Source organism: Haliotis rubra, unplaced genomic scaffold (assembly GCF_003918875.1).
Source record: "Haliotis rubra isolate DU_JTF1 unplaced genomic scaffold, ASM391887v1 Scf529, whole genome shotgun sequence".
NCBI lineage: Eukaryota > Metazoa > Mollusca > Gastropoda > Lepetellida > Haliotidae > Haliotis > Haliotis rubra.
Window position 1 is genome coordinate 164,778 of NW_025767223.1, and position 20,512 is coordinate 185,289.

Consider the following 20,512-nt stretch of genomic DNA (forward strand, 5'->3'; position numbering starts at 1 on the left):
TTAACGTATGGAATAAACTGGGCTGTAAGAATCTGGGTGACTACCACGACCTGTACTTGAGGACAGATGTACTCCTGCTAGCCGACGTGTTTGAGACGTTTAGGAGGACGTGTTTTAAGCAGTATCAACTCGACCCCACATGGTACTACACCAGCCCAGGTCTGTCGTGGGATGCATTGCTGAAAAAGACCGGAGTTAAGTTGGAATTGCTCACCGATTACGACATGCACCTATTCATTGAGAAAGGCTTGCGCGGTGGGATTTCCATGGCTACCAAACGCTACGCAAAAGCCAATAATCAATACGTGAAGGGCTACGACCCGAGCAAGCCAACCAATCATATTCTCTACCTCGACGCCAACAACCTGTACGGCTGGGCCATGAGCCAGTATCTACCACAAGGGGGATTCGAATGGGCATCACCCGAGATCGATGTTATGAGCATCGCGCTGGATTCGAACAAAGGCTATATCCTCGAGGTGGACATGGAATAGCCCAAGGCATTACACACATCGCACAACAGCCCCCTGGCCCCCGAACGTTTGAGGGTTAACCCAGACTGGATGTCCGAGTACCAACATAACATGTTAGGTGGGCGGGTGGCAGACGTTGAAAAACTAGTGCCTAACTTAATGAATAAGCCCAAGTACATCGTTCACTATCGCAACCTACAGCTGTACCTGTCGTTGGGTATGAGGCTGACCAAAATACACAGGGTGCTTGTGTTCGACCAGAGCCCCTGGATGGAGCCTTACATCAGAATGAACTCGGACCTGCGAAAGCTGGCCACCAGTGACTTTGAGAAAAACCTCTACAAGCTCATGAACAACTCGGTGTTCATTAAGACTATGGAGAACCTGAGGAAACGCGTGACCGTGAAGCTGGTTCGGTCGAAAGAGGAAGACAAGCTCAGGAGACTGATAGCCAGCCCAGCATTCAACCGGGAGCAAGATATTCACCGACGACCTGGTTGCCCTACACATGAAGAAAAGCCACATCAAATTCAACCGGCCTGTTTACGTGGGGATGAGCATCCTCGATTTATCTAAACAACTGATGTACCTGACTTTTACTACAACGAGCTCAAGAAACAGTACGGCGACAGGTGCGAAGTGTTGTACACAGACACGGATTCCCTGCTGATGGAGATTCGAACCGAGGACGTGTACGACGACATGAAGAAACGCCTCGATTTGTATGACACCAGCGACTACCCCAAGGACCATGCCATACACATCACGGTAAATAAAAAAGGTCCTAGGTAAGATGAAGGAAGAGTGTGCTGGTACGCCCATAGCCGAGTACATAGGCTTGAGACCCAAGATGTACTCCATCCTGAAGGCCGACAACGGTGAGATCCGGAAGGCGAAGGGTGTTAAGAAGAACGTGGTTAAACAACACATCAAACACGCCAGATTCAAGGAAGCCCTGTTCAAGACCCGTACCTTCAGACATAAAATGAACACGCTTAGAAGTGATGGGCATAGGATATACGGACTGACGATAAACAAGACGTCCCTGTCGCCGATGGACACTAAGCGTTGGATAGCTATTGATGGGATCAACACGTACGCGTACGGGCATGAGAAAATTGAACCAAGAACATAGGTGCATATATATACACGATACCCTGTGACAACGATGTCACGGAACCAGAGAAAGTTTGAGGCTATTTACTACAGCCCACGTGGGTACTGGAAAGGAGCTAGTGCCGTACATAAGCTGGCCAAAATGGCGCGACTACACCCGGACGAGGCCAAAGCGTGGCTTGAAAAACAAGCCCTGTGGCAGATCTATTTACCGGCACCACGCTACGTGCCTAGAAGGAAGTTCGGTATTACCGACCCCAATAGCATTCACCAGGCCGACCTCCTGTTCCTACCCCATGACAAGAGGTACAAGTATGCCCTAACCGTCGTGGACGTGGCCAGTCGCTACAAGGAAGCCAAACCCTTGACCGCTAAAGACTCGGCCCAGGTAGCCCGCGGATTCGAACGCATATACAAACGCAGTCTGCTGATGTGGCCCACAGAGCTGCAAGTCGACCCCGGGCGGGAGTTCATGGGTGCCGTGTCACACCTGCTAGACAAACACGATACCAAGGTCAGGCATGGCACGGCCGGAGCCCATAACAGCCAAGCCATAGTTGAGAGATTCAATAGGACTTTGGCCGAGCGCTTATTCGGGCATCAGTATGCGAGAGAGATGGCCAACCCGGGGAAACGATTGACTGAATGGGTAGCGCGGCTACCTTAGGTGGTGTCGGCCATCAACCACGAAACCACCCGTCTCACCGGCAAGAAACCAGCCGACGCTATCAAACTAAAATCAATAGTGGCTGAGTCGGCTGCACCATTGCGTGGGAAGGAGAAACAGATACCCGATAGGGCCCCCGTGAGGTACCTCTACCAGCCGGGGCAACACGAAGGGGACACTCGGAAACGAGCCACTGATCCGATATGGTCAGTCAAAACTTACAACATAGATAAAGTGGACATCAAAGCCGACGAGCCGAACTTGTACTGCTTGAGAGATGGGCCAGGGAGAGGTTTCGTTAGAGAGGAATTATTAGTTATACCGTACGGCACAATGTTACCCCCCAAGCAAAATATTTAACACTTACTGTTGAGTAATCCAAATAGTATCCTGTATCACATTAAACTGTTTTCTCGAGGTCAACACGACATGTCACATGATCAGGAAAGTGCTAGTTCGCTATCTCAGGATAGACCCGTTAATCTGAGATTATTCAGGTAAGTCCCCGGTAGCTCAATCGGTTGAGTGGTGCGGCCCATTATGTATAGTTTGCACGAGCTATACATGTGGGTTCGTATCCCGCCGTTGCCTCAGTGGAGATTCCTTACAACTTTGTGTGATGTGAGGTGTTTCGGTAAGGAATCAGGATGATATCAGTTGGGTCGCTGAAAAGGGCTTAGCTGAGCGGGGCACTCTCATGGCGAGAGAAAGGCAGCCGACGCAATTCCCCTTGGGAGAAGCGCAACATCATCTTTCGATTTCACCCTTGGGGAATTGTGGCTGCCGGGGACATTTTACTACTTTTTAGAACCTTTCTATCTTTCTATAGGTATATTCGCGGTCATAGCAACACTATTGTGTCACGTGGGGTCGGGAAGTTAAGTGGGTGTTCCAAAGTAGTATTTACCATGGGGGCGAGATCTAAGGGCCTGACAAAGCTTTATTTGTGAAATAAAGCTTTACAGAGGCTTTTGTTGGACTTGATCTCGGATAATCATTGTATCTACTACTGTGTGAGATACCAGGCTGGGGAGATAAAATTTCGATATTATAAATTAGTAGGTGCTCTTAGTGGTGTAGGTAAATCTGAACACTACAAGTTTATTATAGTATGTGAGTGAAAGCGAAGAGGTTTTCCCTCATTTAGCAATACGCGTGTCTTCGTCTTCTCGTGATTAAAGGAAACCGTTATGACCACAGGGGCGTGTAACGCAACAAAATCAGCATCCAGCAAAGAGAATGAAAAAATGACGACGAGCACACAAACAGGTGTAATCGATACTGTATGTTTGTACATGGCGTGCGTGTACACGATGTAATCAATAAACAATTTGTTAGTGGTACAAATTCTTAACTATGCTTTTTGCTAGGAATGGAACATTTCTCTTGACCTCGATTCACACCCTTCGTTTCCATATAGTGCTAAGACCCCGATATTGACAATATATACCTTGGTGCTAGTTTTCAGCGTTACAAGCCCCTTCGGCAATGCATTCAGTGTCGGGATGCTTGAACATAAGAGGACATAAGTTCAACCAAGAAACATGTAATACCACGCATATCCAGCTATCAAAAACTGTGTAAATGACACTAGACTTTGGATGCAGAACAATTTCCTTAAGTTGGTGACAAATTAGAAGTCTTGATATTCATCTCAAGACAGGTCTTGTCAAGAACACCATTTCCAAATCTGAAAGTGGGCAGCAACGAGTTCTATTGACTCGCCAGTCGCAGAAGTCCTTGTCAATACATACCATGGTAACATCCAGGCCAGACTACTGCAACAGCCTGCTGTATTGGATCCTACAAAACCAGCTTGACAAGTTACAGGGTGGCCAGAATGCTGCAGCCAGGCCTTTAACACGTAACACCGTATCAAGCAACGGATCAATTACAAGCTTCTGACCTTTGTCTTCAAGTCGCTACAACACACGGCTCCATTATATCTAACTCTAATTGTTTTGCACGTCCCCAAAGATGTCTCCGTTCAGCTTACATTTGGCGATAGAGCTTTTGAGAAAGCTGAGCCAGTTCTATGGAACTCTCTCCCTCTGGACATCAGCAACTGTACCACACTCTGTTCCTTCCAACTCAAACCGCATCTCTTTGCAAAAGCCTACCAGTGATTAGCGCTCGTCAGCAATCTTCCTTGGTGAGGGGGCTATACAAATGACTAGTTTTATCTATCTATTATTAATACAGTTGTACTACCTTGACAATGCCTTGAACGAAGGACAAAACAAACTTAAATTACATCACTTACACAAACAATATCTTTCCAAACAGACAATAGCACTACATTTTGGAAAGTCAGTGTAGCTTCAAATTTCATTTCTGGTGAGGTAAAATTCACATACTTGTAACATAATACGTTGCTCAGGATTCCGATTTCCTGATTCTTGATTTTTGTTCCCCTTTTCTTCAACTGCAACATAAGATTTTATATTTACAGTTAACATTTTCTTAGTATGTGTACCATACAATCATATCCCCATTCATCCAACAAAAAGACCACTCAATCTCACGATGTAAGCCAAAGGTAACAACTTTTCACTGTGAAAAACTAAACTACATTTTCGATTGTTCTAAGAGATCGATAAGCTGATTGCCCAGCAAACATCAGCAAACTAATAGCGTTAACAACCATCAAGGTTCAGGTTGACCATCGCCGTTTGTCCAACGAACGGTCCGAAATCGCCTAAAGTCAGCCGAGTATAGCGCCAGATGACCTACCAGACGTATGTTGTTATCCATAACACCAAGGCAGCACGTCTACCTTTGTGTCAAGCACATGACCGATGGCTGAGATCATGTCTGGCGTCGCAGAAATACTGCATGTGCACAGTGGAAAAACATATAGCATGTGCAGTTAGACCGGAAGGGGGGCGCTTGCGTTGATCGGACAAATTCTGAATGGATCACGGGACACAGAGACAGGGTTGTTGTACTCCATTTCGATGATCATCTTCATGGAAACACGGTGCACATCCCGTTGGTGATTTCTTACGTCAAGAGGCGTTAGCAAGTCTACCTTGACCCACCAGGACTCAAGATTAAAGTCCCATGGATCATGTTTGTCACATTAGGGGACGTAAAATACGCTAGAGAGATCATTCATACATATATTATGTATATACTTACTGCTCCTCGGTCGCACCACACACCATCTACTGAAAGTACATTACTGAAATTGTGTCAGTTCTCCTTCGATGGTTGTGAATGATTAATCGTATTTTATTTCCATGCACAATCATACAACGTTTGCCCTATAATAACATCAACCCACAATGGATTATCCCCAAGTCTAAAATAGTATGTAGTGATGACAATTCTTTGGATTGCTTATAGTAACATAATGGCTGTAAGAGTCAATAATTATCAGGTCTTAATAATATTTGAACCACATTATGCACTTTGTTTATGAATACAAGCCACACAAACATGATGACAGTGATTACCCTGCATTGGTTGTTTAATGAAACCGATTCCATTGAGCATAACTCAAAATATGAAAATATATGGATGGAATGTTGATCAATGTTGACGCAGATGTTGGCATAAAGGATGAAGTTCAGCATACCGCTGTTGAGCATTATTCCGTGTATGTGAACACTGCCTTAAAATAATCCTGTCCCGGCATCTAAGCAATTTGACAATGGCGCATACGTATGCCATGACAGTCATCCAGGTCATAAAATGTCGGTGAAATTACAAGATATTAGGGATTGTGTGAACTTCATAATAAGTGCTAAATGAAAAAGGCTCAGATTAAAATTGAATTTAACTTAGCATGCTTCTGCATTTGTACAAGGAAACTGTTTGACAAATGGTGATTAATATAGCTTGCGTGTTCTTCTAAATGATGCCACTAACATGCACGGGGCAAGAACCTATCCGGTACAAATCGTAACAATCATTGCCATAGAGTCTATTTGTTTTCCAAATTGAACAGATCTACTCACCCAACACAAATGATATTCACCAGCACTGAAACACCCAAGAGGCTTCCAAGGACCACAGTCAAGTGAGGCTGAGCTGAATCACTCTTACAGGTGTTGGGGTTGCTGAAATCTAATGGTCAATTGTGTCCGTATTCGGCGACTTTAAACAAAGTTCATGGAGAAAACGTTATTTAATTTGTTTTCAAACAATAAAATAAATGTAATTTACGTTTTGATAACCCGAATGAAACATGTCACCGAGTCTGATCACGAGATCATATACATTGAGCTGAAACTAGCTGCTGGAGAGGTGGTCACATGACAGCCATAACTGGTAACACTGAAATGCGCCAAGGCGAGAACGATCATACGAGCACACCACTTTCAAACAAACAGATGAAGCAGCACCACAGGGATGTTTTGAATACCCGGACACTGTGTCCTTATGAACCTGGATTGTATATACATTAAAGACGTACGTTTCGGGTTGAAACATTAAAATGTTAATTTCATTCTTAATGACTTCAAAGCAGTTGTAAAGTAATGTGTCTTCAAAGTCCTATGCCTTTGGCAAAATAAAAGCAATGTGATGCGCTTGGTTCAACAACTACCTCAATGGTCCAAGTACAATACACATTTATACCCGTGAAGATCCGGGTTAGAATTGATCTTCGGTAACCCATCGTAAGAGGCGACAAAGGGATCGGGTGGTCAGACTCGCTGACTTGGTTGAGACATGTCATCGTATCCCAAATGCATAGATCGATGTTCATAGTGTTGATCACTGGATGGTCTGGACCAAACTCGATTATTTACAAACCGCCTTCATATAGCTGGAATATTGAGGAATGCTTCGCTAAACAACAACCAAACCAAATAATCCACATTTGATTCAAATCAAAACAAAGCAGCCCATTTCCTATGTTTAACAACTTCATTTATTGTTTGGGACAGTAATTGGCCGATGTAAAAAATATATTCACAACTGAAAGTCCCATGCCTCTAGTTTCCTTGATAACAATGTTAAGTTACCCGACCTTCGATGTCAGCCAAGAACATGGCGTATTATATCTGTTTTACAACATGGTTGCTGACTGCTATACACACCTCATACAAGGGGTTAGCGCAGTTCATAAAGACGCCGAATAACCAGGTTAAGAGTAACCATTCCATTGAACCCATCATTTAAACAAAGCGTCAAAACAGTTTCCCAGTCTTTTCTACCACTGGACAATATAACGATATATACGTTTGGACCTACTATGTACGAAATGCATTTGTGAGAGTTAATGTGAGAGTTAATGTGACCTTCAATATCACTGACAAAATTTTCAAAAACTTTCCAAATAGCCAATGCAAAGGAAAGCATATCTGCATATCGTCTAAAGTCTCAGTGACCTGACACTTCCATCACCAATTCTCGCGTACATATTTATTCAATAACTTCACACACAAAAAAGCTACTGTATCCAACCTAAGCCTCGCCCTGGGATTGACATAGCCGGCATTTCAGTGACCTTCAAAACATCATCTCTCCATGGGATCATCTCCGATTCTCGTGTATGACCTTGACCTTGAAATAACAATACAATGTGCCAAAATAGATTTTCCTGAGGAAGGAACACGATTCTCCTGAAATAGACCGTATGAATTTCTCCTCGAGGACGACATTGGCATTTGACATCATTACTCAGTGTGACGACTATTATACCTAGGATGTCCATTCGCTGACATCATTACCCAGTGTGACGACTATTATACCTAGAATGTCCATTCGCTGACATCATTACTCAGTATGACGACTATTATACCTAGAATGTCCATTCACTGACATCATTACTCAGTGTAACTACTATTATACCAAGGTTGTCTATTCGCTGACATCATTACTCAGTATGACGACTATTATAACTAGGATGTCCATTCGCTCACATCATTACTCAGTGTGACTACTATTATACCTAGAATGTCCATTCGCTGACATCATTACTCAGTGTGACGACTATTATACCTAGAATGTCCATTCGCTGACATCATTACTCAGTGTGACTACTATTATACCTAGGATGTCCATTCGCTGACATCATTACTCAGTGTGACTACTATTATACCTAGAATGTCCATTCGCTGACATCATTACTCAGTGTGATTACTATTATACCAAGGATGTCCATTAGCTGACATCATTACTCAGTGTGATGACTATTATACCTAGAATGTCCATTAGCTGACATCATTACTCAGTGTGACTACTATTATACCTAGGATGTCCATTAGCTGACATCATTACTCAGTGTGACTACTATTATACCTAGGATGTCCATTCGCTGACATCATTACTCAGTGTGACTACTATTATACCTAGGATGTCCATTCGCTGACATCATTACTCAGTGTGACTACTATTATACCTAGGATGTCCATTCGCTGACATCATTACTCAGTGTGACTACTATTATAACTAGGATGTCCATTCGCTGACATCATTACTCAGTGTGACTACTATTATAACTAGGATGTCCATTCGCTGACATCATTACTCAGTGTGACTACTATTATACCTAGGATGTCCATTCGCTGACATCATTACTCAGTGTGACTACTATTATACCTAGGATGTCCATTAGCTGACATCATTACTCAGTGTGACTACTATTATACCTAGGATGTCCATTCGCTGACATCATTACTCAGTGTGACTACTATTATACCAAGGATGTCCATTCGCTGACATCATTACTCAGTGTGACGACTATTATACCTAGAATGTCCATTCGCTGACATCATTACTCAGTGTGACTACTATTATACCTAGAATGTCCATTAGCTGCTGACATCATTACCAGGATGTCCAGTGTGACATCATTACTCAGTGTGACTACTGTTATACCTAGGATGTCCATTCGCTGACATCATTACCCAGTGTGACGACTATTATACAAGGATGTCCACTCACATCATTACTCAGTGTGACTACTATTATACCAAGGATGTCCATTCGCTGACATCATTACTCAGTGTGACGACTATTATACCTAGAATGTCCATTAGCTGACATCATTACTCAGTGTGACTACTATTATAACTAGGATGTCCATTCGCTGACATCATTACTTAGTGTGACTACTATTATAACTAGGATGTCCATTCGCTGACATCATTACCCAGTGTGACTGCTACTATACCTAGGATGTCCATTAGCTGACATCATTACTCAGTGTGACTACTATTATACCTAGGATGTCCATTCGCTGACATCATTACTCAGTGTGACTACTATTATAACTAGGATGTCCATTCGCTGACATCATTACTCAGTGTGACTACTATTATAACTAGGATGTCCATTCGCTGACATCATTACTCAGTGTGACTGCTACTATACCTAGGATGTTTATTCGCTGACATCATTACTCAGTGTGACTACTATTATACCTAGAATGTCCATTAGCTGACATCATTACTCAGTGTGACTACTATTATACCTAGGATGTCCATTCGCTGACATCATTACTCAGTGTGACTACTATTATAACTAGGATGTCCATTCGCTGACATCATTACTCAGTGTGACTACTATTATAACTAGGATGTCCATTCGCTGACATCATTACTCAGTGTGACTACTATTATACCTAGAATGTCCATTAGCTGACATCATTACTCAGTGTGACTACTATTATAACTAGGATGTCCATTCGCTGACATCATTACCCAGTGTGACTGCTACTATACCTAGGATGTCCATTCGCTGACATCATTACTCAGTGTGACTACTATTATACCTAGAATGTCCATTAGCTGACATCATTACTCAGTGTGACTACTATTATACCTAGGATGTCCATTAGCTGACATCATTACTCAGTGTGACTACTATTATACCTAGGATGTCCATTCGCTGACATCATTACTCAGTGTGACTACTATTATAACTAGGATGTCCATTCGCTGACATCATTACTCAGTGTGTGACTACTATTATACCTAGGATGTCCATTCGCTGACATCATTACTCAGTGTGACTACTATTATACCTAGGATGTCCATTCGCTGACATCATTACTCAGTGTGACTACTATTATACCTAGGATGTCCATTCGCTGACATCATTACTCAGTGTGACTACTATTATACCTAGGATGTCCATTAGCTGACATCATTACTCAGTGTGACTACTATTATACCTAGAATGTCCATTAGCTGACATCATTACTCAGTGTGACGACTATTATACCCAGGATGTCCATTCGCTGACATCATTACTCAGTGTGACTACTGTTATACCTAGGATGTCCATTCGCTGACATCATTACCCAGTGTGACGACTATTATACAAGGATGTCCATTCGCTGACATCATTACTCAGTGTAACTACTATTATGCCTAGAATGTCCATTCGTTACATTGGCTTTATAGAATTAACTAAAAGTAATACGTCAGAAAATTTGCCTCCACAAGAACATTCTAGGGGATCTTCCATGAAACTTGATTTGCATCTAAAACTGATACAGTTCGTTAATATACGTTAATCTGAGGTAACAAATAGAACATTCCAACACTAGACGATGTCATTTGGTGCAGTCGTCGGTCATGATGTTAACTGTACCTACGAGCTTAAGTATTGACCTTTTTGACATACTGAGTTATATGTGCACATGTGCACATATGATATATATGACACTGTTATGTTTCACCATAGGTAACAAATACCTTTGCGAATGTTACACAGAGGTCCTTTGTAGTTTTCGATGCAGCCTTGGGTGCAGTGTCCGTTGTGTTGATTACATATCTTGTTGAGGCACTTTTCACTACAGTTGACTGAACAAGTTATTCCATACCAGCCAGGAATACACCCCTCTGAGCACTCTCCATTTGATTTCCTGCAGTGTTTTGTCGTATTATTGTTCACGAGGGCGCAATGGCAGGAACAGTTTCGTTCACAGCTGTTGCCAAACTTTCCCCACTGACACTGGACAGCATTGGCCACACCTACAATATAATGTCAAGATAGTTTCAATTGGGGGACAGTTTTATATCCGTAGTGTAAAAGAAGACATTTACCAATTTAGTGTAACCAGCAGACCCCAAAGTATTGCGGGCAATAATTAGCATAGATTGATGATTCAAACTCACGGGAACCGAAACATGCATGATTACAGGGAACATTTCTTTTCACAGCAAATTCTGCCTCGTACAGCGAGGGGGACGCTACGTGTAAATAAACCACAGAACTTTTTAGATTTATTTTAGATACTGAAAGCGTGGTGTCGATTGCATTCAAATGTATAACTACAATGACAGCTACTAAAAGAATTACTCACAAAGAATAACGGCAAGAAGTAGAAATTCTAAGTACATGGTATCATCATTTCTCAGATTGTCATGTAGCCACTCTTCTTTAGGCTGCAAAGAAAAAATGTACGCGCATCAAAACACGCAGAAATCATGAAATATAAGTAGTAACACGAAGTACTGGACAAAATATTGGTATTGTCGGTAAATATATTGTTCAAGAAACTTTATGTCTGTTGAACCTAACGCCAAAGCACGTCCGTAAATTGGCACTCGGTACAGCAGGAAATTAGAAATCAGTCATGATTTTGGAAACATTTTTAAGAAAGGTAGATTAGTGTCTATGGACACTATGTCTGTCAATTGGTAATATTCCGCTTATCATACAAATGAGATTAGTTTAAAAACTGCCCCATCCCAAAATGTCCCAATTGATGACTTAATGGTACTTGGGGCTTTTGGTAGTTGATGAGTGGGTTTTCAAATCGTGCACGTTCTGGAACAAACCGTTGCCAGTGATATCTGTATTTCCTTTTTGCTTATATTATAGCCAAATGCATTTTTAACTTTCTCGCGTAAGGAAGGAAGTTGTAACCAAAACCTGAACTGTAAACCCGAGCATGTGAATCACATCATTACTGGACTATACACCGACCCACCGTTGCTTGTGGAGGGTGTACTTGGGAAATAGGGAGGAAAATACCTTACCGTGAGTATATGTTTGAACGACTAAGAGCCATGATTACATGATACTGCACGCGTTAAACCAAAATTTTAGGCTCAGTTTATATGCTCGATAGTCGCATATTCAACTTATATTTACATGTAACTGTTTCTTTTCAGGTAAAGATGGATTTGTTGCTTCTAATTGTCATTACTAATGTCCCAGTCACCTTGAAAGGTAAGTATCTATCATAATGAACTACTTTCTAAGGTATGTAAAAATATATCGTGTATTAAACGTGTTTTCGAATAGAAAATACGAATCATGTAATACAAAGATATGCCTGCTTATAACTAAATAATTGGCCCTGTTAAATCTCTTGACCTGAAGCTTCTGATCAAAAGACATCACCAAGTTTGACCAAGCACCAGTGACCAGATGAATGTCCAGTCCAATTGCCTGTTATGACTTTGGATGTCGACTACTTTCCGGTTAAATGGCGGAATTTAATGGCGCTTAAAATGGTTCTACTACTTGTGAGGGTGATCATCTCTTTATGATTGAGTGAGTGAGTTTAGTTTTACGCCGCACTCAGCAATATTCAGCTATATGGCGGCGGTCTGTAAATAATCGAATCTGGACCAGACAATCCAGTGATCAACACCATGAGCATCGATTTGCGCAATTGGGAACCGATGACATGTGTCAATTAATTGGATATCTGTGATACACTAGTAGTTTTGCTGTTCTTCTTCAACAGGTTTTAATTTCTAATTTTATTGATGTGTGATATAATCATCAACTGTTCTCATCACGATATGGCTGAAATATTGCCGATGTGACGATAAATATTAACTTACTCACTCACTCACTCACTCACTCACTCACTCACTACTTCTGTTAAATGGCGTAATTTAATGATGTTAACAACGATTTTGCAGACTGTGATGGTGATCATCTTTAATGCAGAAGTATATAAGCATTTGGTTGAGTCTGATGCTCCTGGTCTTAAGATAATGCTTGCAGTAATTTCATGCATTACATGATAAGAACTTAAATAAGTAATATATAAGTAAATCTGCTCACATTACAGCTGCAACATGTGGTGTGCAGCAACACTGCTCAGACTGTCATGGGGTGATAGGGCATTGTCTCACTGGTTGCGAGGATGGACTGCAAGAAGAGCCTTTGTAAACTGAACGAGCGAGGTCTTCAGGTATGCACGGAAGGTTGCATACCAGGGTATCGCGGTCGAAACTGTGATAGCCAGTGTGATAGCCCAGGGGTCGAATGTACAAAGTGTCCACACGTGTGTGATGGCGGATATTGTCAGACTGATTCAACTTGTTTTTCTGGGTGCGTTGGTTCCTATTATGGTTCGAACTGCAAGAACTGTTCAGTAGATGTAAATCCTGCAACAGGATTACAGGACATTGTGAGAAGTGTAATCCGCCTTATGCTGGACCGTCCTGTGAACACACCTGCGGCCATTGTTTGGAGCCCAGTGGATGCAACAATGGATGTCAGCATGGTTGTGTACCAGGATTTTATGGCAAGTTTTGTGACGAGGAGTGCAGTGTTCACTGTCAACCTAACCCGATTACCGTTGCAAGCAACTGTTCAGCTCCAAAAAAGACCAACAATTGTCTAGGTGAGTGTAACAAAGTGACGGGTGCCTGTACACACGGGTGTGTCAATGGAAGACATGGTTTCAACTGTTCCCTCCAGTGTAATCCCAGATGCGTGTATGGTAAATGTCATGCTACTGGAGTTTGTGTTGAGGGTTGTTCACTTGGATCTTATGGAACAGACTGTGTGCCATGTCCTGCCAACTGTGTCAATCAGCTATGCAACTCCACGAATGGATCATGCATCAGTGGGTGTACAAATGGGTCATACGGAGAGTTCTGCGACCACTGGTGTCCAAGATGCCCGGATGGCATGTGCCATCAGTGGACAGGTGCGTGTACCAAAGGATGCGAGGCTAGTTTCGGTGGCTTCAGATGTGAACATGACTGTGCCAATGACTGTTCCTTAGCGGACTGTATGACAAAGAACGTATGTGAAACAGGTAAGCTGGTTTAAAACGATTAATATACAGTTGTTGTTTTTTCTAATGTCCTACATGTACAAAGTTTATTTAGTTGCAGTATAATCAGAAATGTGCTTCAACGTCTGCTCCTTCCTTAATGAGATTCAGTGTCATTCCAGTGGAAAGTGTACATACTCAGACAGCACGAGGAATGTGAATTTCTGTGAACACTCCTTATCACTGAAATGATTCTGTGAGTCCAGAGAAGTGAGCGCATATCAACATTTGTCAAAAGGTATATGAGAGGACACAGCATGAAGTATTTGCATTTGTGTTTGATTTTGATATGACTGTTCAACTCTGAATTTGACATTTCCTTTTTTGGTGTCTACGTTTATATTCTGCCCGAAGTTGGCCATTTTTGTCTCTCATCTGCAAGCCTAAGTACATATAGGACTGACCTTCCACACGATGGTCCATCATCCCCCACCCAAGTAAACTGATCCTCCTCTCTTGTTTGTTAAATCGTGTCTCAATTCTTATTTATGATATTTAATACGGGTTACGGGATGATTTCTCATTTATCACTGACAGAGGTAATACTCTACATTAAACATAAAGATGCAAGTCAAAGGGGCACATTAATTCTGTATTACGTTCGTCTACAGGATCTACTAATGTGTTCCTGGGTGGAACCCTAGCTGCTGCGTTGATGTTTGCAGCGTGTATCTTGCTGGCAGCTCTGTTCTACTGCCGAAGGAGAATGAACACAAAGAGGTCAGATTGTTTTATGTACGTATACTGTTTACTTGTTTTGTTGCATATCCTTTTAACAACCTAAGCAAAAGGCAGTGGATGATTTCTACCACACGTTTAGACTGTTTTGTTCGAAAATCAATTTAGAACCATTGGAACCAATCTTACGATGCGACGTTTGATTGATGTGATACATGACGGATATGAAAGATGGGAGTTGAGATCACCTTAGTGCTGAGATTACATTGTGAAACTGGGCTGATCAGGGGAACATATAATATCCAGTCTGATGATGGGACCTCGTCCAGTGCGATTAGTAAGAACATCACCATAGAAACCTACACTGACGTAAACTTAAGCTCTTGTACTGTCATGGTATTACCGCCATTTATTGTTTTGGGTTTTTTTCAACACAACAGAACCTGGAATGCAACCTCGGTGGCTGATAGAGAAACTCCCTCTCCCCTTTACGAAACCCTACATATATACAGTGAAGTTCGCGACAACGGCACTTCCGCAGTTTATGTGCCTCGACACAATGACAAAAACGAAGATGCAAATATTAAGGTTCACGCCTTGGCTGACCACTTCAACAAAACAGAAAACACGGAGCTTGGGTATCAGTCAATCCCAGAAAGTCATTTTGCATATTCCGTGTCATATTCACACTTAATGAATGATGTCGTTGTTGATGACCCTTATCAGCATGAACTCCGGTTCACAGTCAAATGCGATTGACAGTTCCACAAAGACGTTTAACTATATGAATATTAAGACATGCTGCAGAAGCGCATCATCAGAAACGCATATCTTGTTTTAGTAAGCCATTAGCTTGTTTATTTGTATAACCTTTTTCTGGCCATGTGGTATTGAATAAAAAGGATGTAACGCCATTAGGTCAGGAGTTAAGTGACGGTCCTATCGATTAACATAGAATACAATTGAAACTGTAACAGATCTGACTGTTAGATAATGAATGACTGGACTGTGTTCTAGCCCATTGAGCAATAATTTTCACATACCACGACGTATTAATTTTATGTTTGCAAACACAATTTATACCACACGGAGATTTAGATTATTAAAACATGCAAAATGGATCTAGAGAGGGCCCCTCTACGTATAGAGTTACACTGAAGTCAGCCATGTGAGACCTTCAACTGGTTTCATTGTATTCAACCCCTGTACATTTGTAAGTGGGCTTTAATTGCGCACTAAAATTGTATCTGCCTCAGATAGTTTGGATATGTATATAACATGATTTTTTATGAATTATATATTTCCAGATATGTTTTACTTTGTTGAATATTACTGCTTGACTGCTTTTCATACTGATATTTGTTTGCTATCGTCACAGTATGTTATTTTTGAAACATAGTATATTCATTAATCCAGATTATTTCACAAATTTTACTCTTATTAAGTGTTCTGAATATGATTATGCTACAAATATTTCGGCTTCAGTGGATGTTTTTGTTAATAGTTTCTTCTGTTTATGTTTTATTCGTGTGGTTATTTTCTTCGCTACCGAGTTGCGTTGATCCGAGCTACACAGCTGTATGACGGGGCTTGTATGGACTGTGTGCATGTGCATGTATTTATATATAGGGGATGCTAGTGGATGCTAGTCATTGTTCTATTTCAATACTGAATACAAAATGTATATGTACTGACTGTTAATCAACACAAGCAGTAACACAACACCAATGACAAAGATCCTAAATATAACTTGCCTGAACATTTATACTGACTGATTTGTTTGGGCTATAGATGTAACCTTTGCTCATTTCCATATGTATTATGTACATGGACGACTGCAGGTCCAGAGAACAACATCTGACTAATGTATACACTCACAGTAGCAATGCACAATGGTGGTCATGTAGACCGCTTTCCTGCTAACTAAGTTTCCTGGGGAAAAGAGAGACGCAGCAGCCTGTTAGGTCACCTTCTGTATAGGCATGGAACAGCTGTAGTGGAACGTGTTTCGACGTAAACGCCTGCTTCACGTTCTTTTGAAATCCTCCACGCTTCAGTGTGCATTGATTTGAATAATGCGAAGTGGGTTAGTGAGATTAGTTTTATGCCGCATTTAGTAATATTCCAGCTTTAGAACAGGGAGCACCTTCACATAATCTACCAACAAGAATGGATCCCATACCTTTCATGCGATGAGCATCCACTCTAACCACTAGACTACCCAGCAACTACTACAAAAATGACAAAGTATAGGCTGGTCACGTTGTATAATAGGAGGAGCGTTATATGAAATATTCAGTAAAATTGGACAATGCTACTGGCTGAGAGAGTACAAATTACATGTAAAATACTTTAATTTCATTCGTCAACACGGTCAATAACAAGTTTCCGTGTCTCCCCTCCGAGGAGGGCGCTGTAGCAACCCACTATGTTATAACAACGCACTATGTAATAAAATCTTCAAAGTGCAAAAACATTTTGGACATTTTCCATTTCCATTCCATTTTCCAGGCTTACGCAAAAGTACCAACGCTCTTTGTAATAAAATCGCCTATGTCCGAAATGTTTTTGGACTTTGAAGATTTTATTACATAGTGCGTTGTTATTACATAGTGGGTTGCTACTAGAGTAACCCAGTTTGTAATAACCCGTTATGTAATAAAATCGTCTAAGTGCGAAACTGTTTTGGATTTTGAAGAGTTTATTATATAGTGCGTTGGTATTACATAGTGGGTTGCTACAGGGCGCCAACTGGAAAAAATATTACCCGCTGCCACGGTAACCGCCAAACTCTCCCCGAGAAGTTGTATCGCTAACAATCGTATGACGTCATAATTACGAAAACCGTTGGATTAGCCTTTTCACTTCACTATGTACACATTTACACTGCTTTATTTTAAATATTTTTATAGATAGAGCTTGCACACTCAACTTAAACATGATTAACCATTTCTATAGCAGTTTTAAGCTTGTGAGAATATGTTTCACTGATTATAAAAATCGAGTCGAGAGGCAGACGCCATTTTGTTTACATGTTATATAGTCGGTAGCGAGCTTATCGATCGCTGCTACAAACACTGCTACAAAAAGGCGTATATCAAACCGTATTACCCTCGCAAGAAGCATGCAACTTATTACACACACACATGCACGCACGCACGCACAAACAAACAAACAAACAAACAAACAACACAAACTACAAGGGTAATTGGTAAAGGTTGAAGTCAACATCTTCTTAATGTTTAGTTTTCTGCTTTGACCATGTCTAAATCTTATTTTACCCGAGTTTGACATTGCAGTTCTCGTCCCAAACACGTGCAAACACAAGTTAACTGTACAAGTCAAAATAGGCATCGGGGATCATGTCAAAGGTGAAAATGTCTTACATATGTCTTCCATCAGACGTTTTAAAGGTGAGGACACCAAGCTTAAGTTCTCAAATACATACTTGATTTTACTTTAAAAAACAGAACAGAAATTCCAAGTCTTTTTACATAAAGAAACATGCCAAAAAGACATTCGTCGCATATTCACACTAAACGTGGAAACATAAAAGTGATCTAACCTAAAACCCAACAAACGTTACACCACGCCTATTTGAAAATAAGCGGTTGTTTGCAATTTGAATGCTTGAAATAGAACATGCTCAAAACGCAGTTCTTGGGTATTTTGATGTTATACGGTGAATACCGTACATTAACTATGGGAGTTGTTTGCCAACAGCATGAGCATCGACCTACCCAACTGGGATACGATGACACAAGCATTTATTACTGAAGTCCAGTTCTAACCCGGATCTTCACGGGTTTATCAGGTACAGAAACACCACAACTACACACTTGTGTTAGCCAGCTTCAGATGTATAGAGGTCAGTACTCTATGTCAAAACTTGTTAGAGAGGAAAAAAATCCAATACAAAAAACTTCGCTAAAAAGACGCAAAATGCTTTCGTTCGCAACGGTAAAAAGTGAATCATGAAACAGGGGCTTCCTGTTTATATATTATTCTTGGGAAAATATTAATCATGATTGTAGGAGGCAAGTAAATAGAATCACGAACGTATATGCAGTTGATTTCATAACTCAAAGTTTTATTGTATCTCAATGAGAAATAATACATGGAGTAATGAACCGTTGTTTCTTTGTTTGTTGTTTACAACCGCACTCAGGAATATTCCAGCTTTATAGCGGCAGACTGTAAATAATCGAGTCTGGATCAGGCAATCTAGTGATCAACAGCATGAGCATGGCTCTCCGCAACTTGGATGCGATGACATGTGTCAACCAAGTCTGCGAGCCTGACCACCCAATCCCACTAAGACAAGCATAGGTTGCTGTAGAGCAATTTTAACCCGGATGAAAAAGCGAACAAGAAAGTGTCTAACCTACCCTTCACAAGCGAAGATGTTGTCAACTATAGCGAAGGCCCAGCAACGTCCCGTGTGCCTAGAATATATCTCACATGTATATTTCACCCGTTGTCATGTGACAGCGTACAATGCTGTATACCTATCGGAGTCCTTTGGAAAAGACAGCCAAGCGTGAACCTATTCACCAAGCAAAGCGAGTACTGTTTAAGTGGCAAGAGGATAACATGTCATGTCTTTACATTCCACCTCAAGTGACTTATGCTATGATGAGTTCTAATGTCAGTTATCTCTGCAAGAAATCAAGCAGTATACAGTATGCAGTACGCGGTATGCAGTACATAAACCCTTGTGACATCCACTTACTGAATCCGCATCAGGATGGACATATTAATATGGAAAATAAGGACATAGTTTAACAAATATTTCATCACATGTTATGCTATTTGAAATTGTGAATCTTAGAAACTATATTCCACGATCATAAACCTGTAAAGGGTCACATTGATAACGAACATCGGACGTAATCAGGGACCAGTTTATTTTATTCTGTTGTACAATTAGAGTTGAGCTTTTGGGCGCAGTACATATATCTTTATCATCCATTCTTATCAAATCGCACATCCCACGTGTACAAACAAGAGAAGAGGATGACGAGGAAAGAAATTGACTGTTTAAGAACACTACTGATTGTCTAACTCATGACGACCTTCTCATTCTGTGTGTTGTCTTTGCTTTACTTTATTTATCAATTTATTCACTGACAAATGGGTGTGTTCATACACTATAACTGCGTTTTGAAAAATTGAATTTTGTTACCCCGAAGAAATGCATGTATGGGAAAAGATGGATGAATGGTGAAGTCAAACTCATTTTAACGTTTAGATTGGCGCATAATGCTTGACAGATGCTCGTATGAAGATTTTAATGTATTAGTCTGTATATTTTACTATAACAGTAAAATTGCAATACCCTGTATATGCGACTTACGCAAAACATCGACACTCCAGCGTTCCATGTAACGCTACACCTAGCTGAAATCTCACATCCCACATGAACAAGCGAGAGAGGACGAGGGGATTTATGGTGAAATAACTTGTCAGCAATATTCATATAATAGCCAATGAGAACTTCAGGCTTTAGCTCAAAAATATTCTTGTAAAAAAAGAGAGGTAGATTTTATTGCCTTTTCATTGATTTCTCAAAGGCTTTTGACACAATAA

The 20,512-nt window shown here is 41.0% G+C and overlaps 3 protein-coding genes and 1 long non-coding RNA gene across 4 annotated transcripts in view; 1 reads left to right on the top strand and 3 right to left on the bottom strand.

The window, feature by feature from the left end:
- Positions 1-19,530, bottom strand: part of LOC124252907 (multiple epidermal growth factor-like domains protein 10) — a 112,180-nt gene extending 92,650 nt beyond the window's left edge. The window contains exon 1 of the mRNA XM_046686588.1: positions 19,312-19,530. The gene's annotated coding sequence lies outside the window, so the exon portion shown is untranslated. The remainder of the gene's footprint in view (positions 1-19,311) is intronic.
- Positions 1-20,512, bottom strand: part of LOC124252902 (cell death abnormality protein 1-like) — a 239,219-nt gene that overhangs the window by 133,744 nt on the left and 84,963 nt on the right. The window contains exons 4-7 of the mRNA XM_046686582.1: positions 10,911-10,965; positions 6,219-6,327; positions 5,398-5,440; positions 4,614-4,681 (exon numbers count right to left, since the gene is read on the bottom strand). Of these exons, the coding sequence (XP_046542538.1) occupies positions 4,614-4,681; positions 5,398-5,440; positions 6,219-6,327; positions 10,911-10,965 (275 nt within the window). The remainder of the gene's footprint in view (positions 1-4,613; positions 4,682-5,397; positions 5,441-6,218; positions 6,328-10,910; positions 10,966-20,512) is intronic.
- Positions 1-20,512, bottom strand: part of LOC124252905 (cell death abnormality protein 1-like) — a 242,250-nt gene that overhangs the window by 24,820 nt on the left and 196,918 nt on the right. The window lies entirely within an intron of this gene.
- On the top strand, positions 11,978-13,518 carry LOC124252912. The gene is made up of 3 exons (XR_006892060.1): positions 11,978-12,201; positions 12,336-12,393; positions 13,250-13,518. It is a non-coding gene; the product is annotated as an uncharacterized LOC124252912 (long non-coding RNA).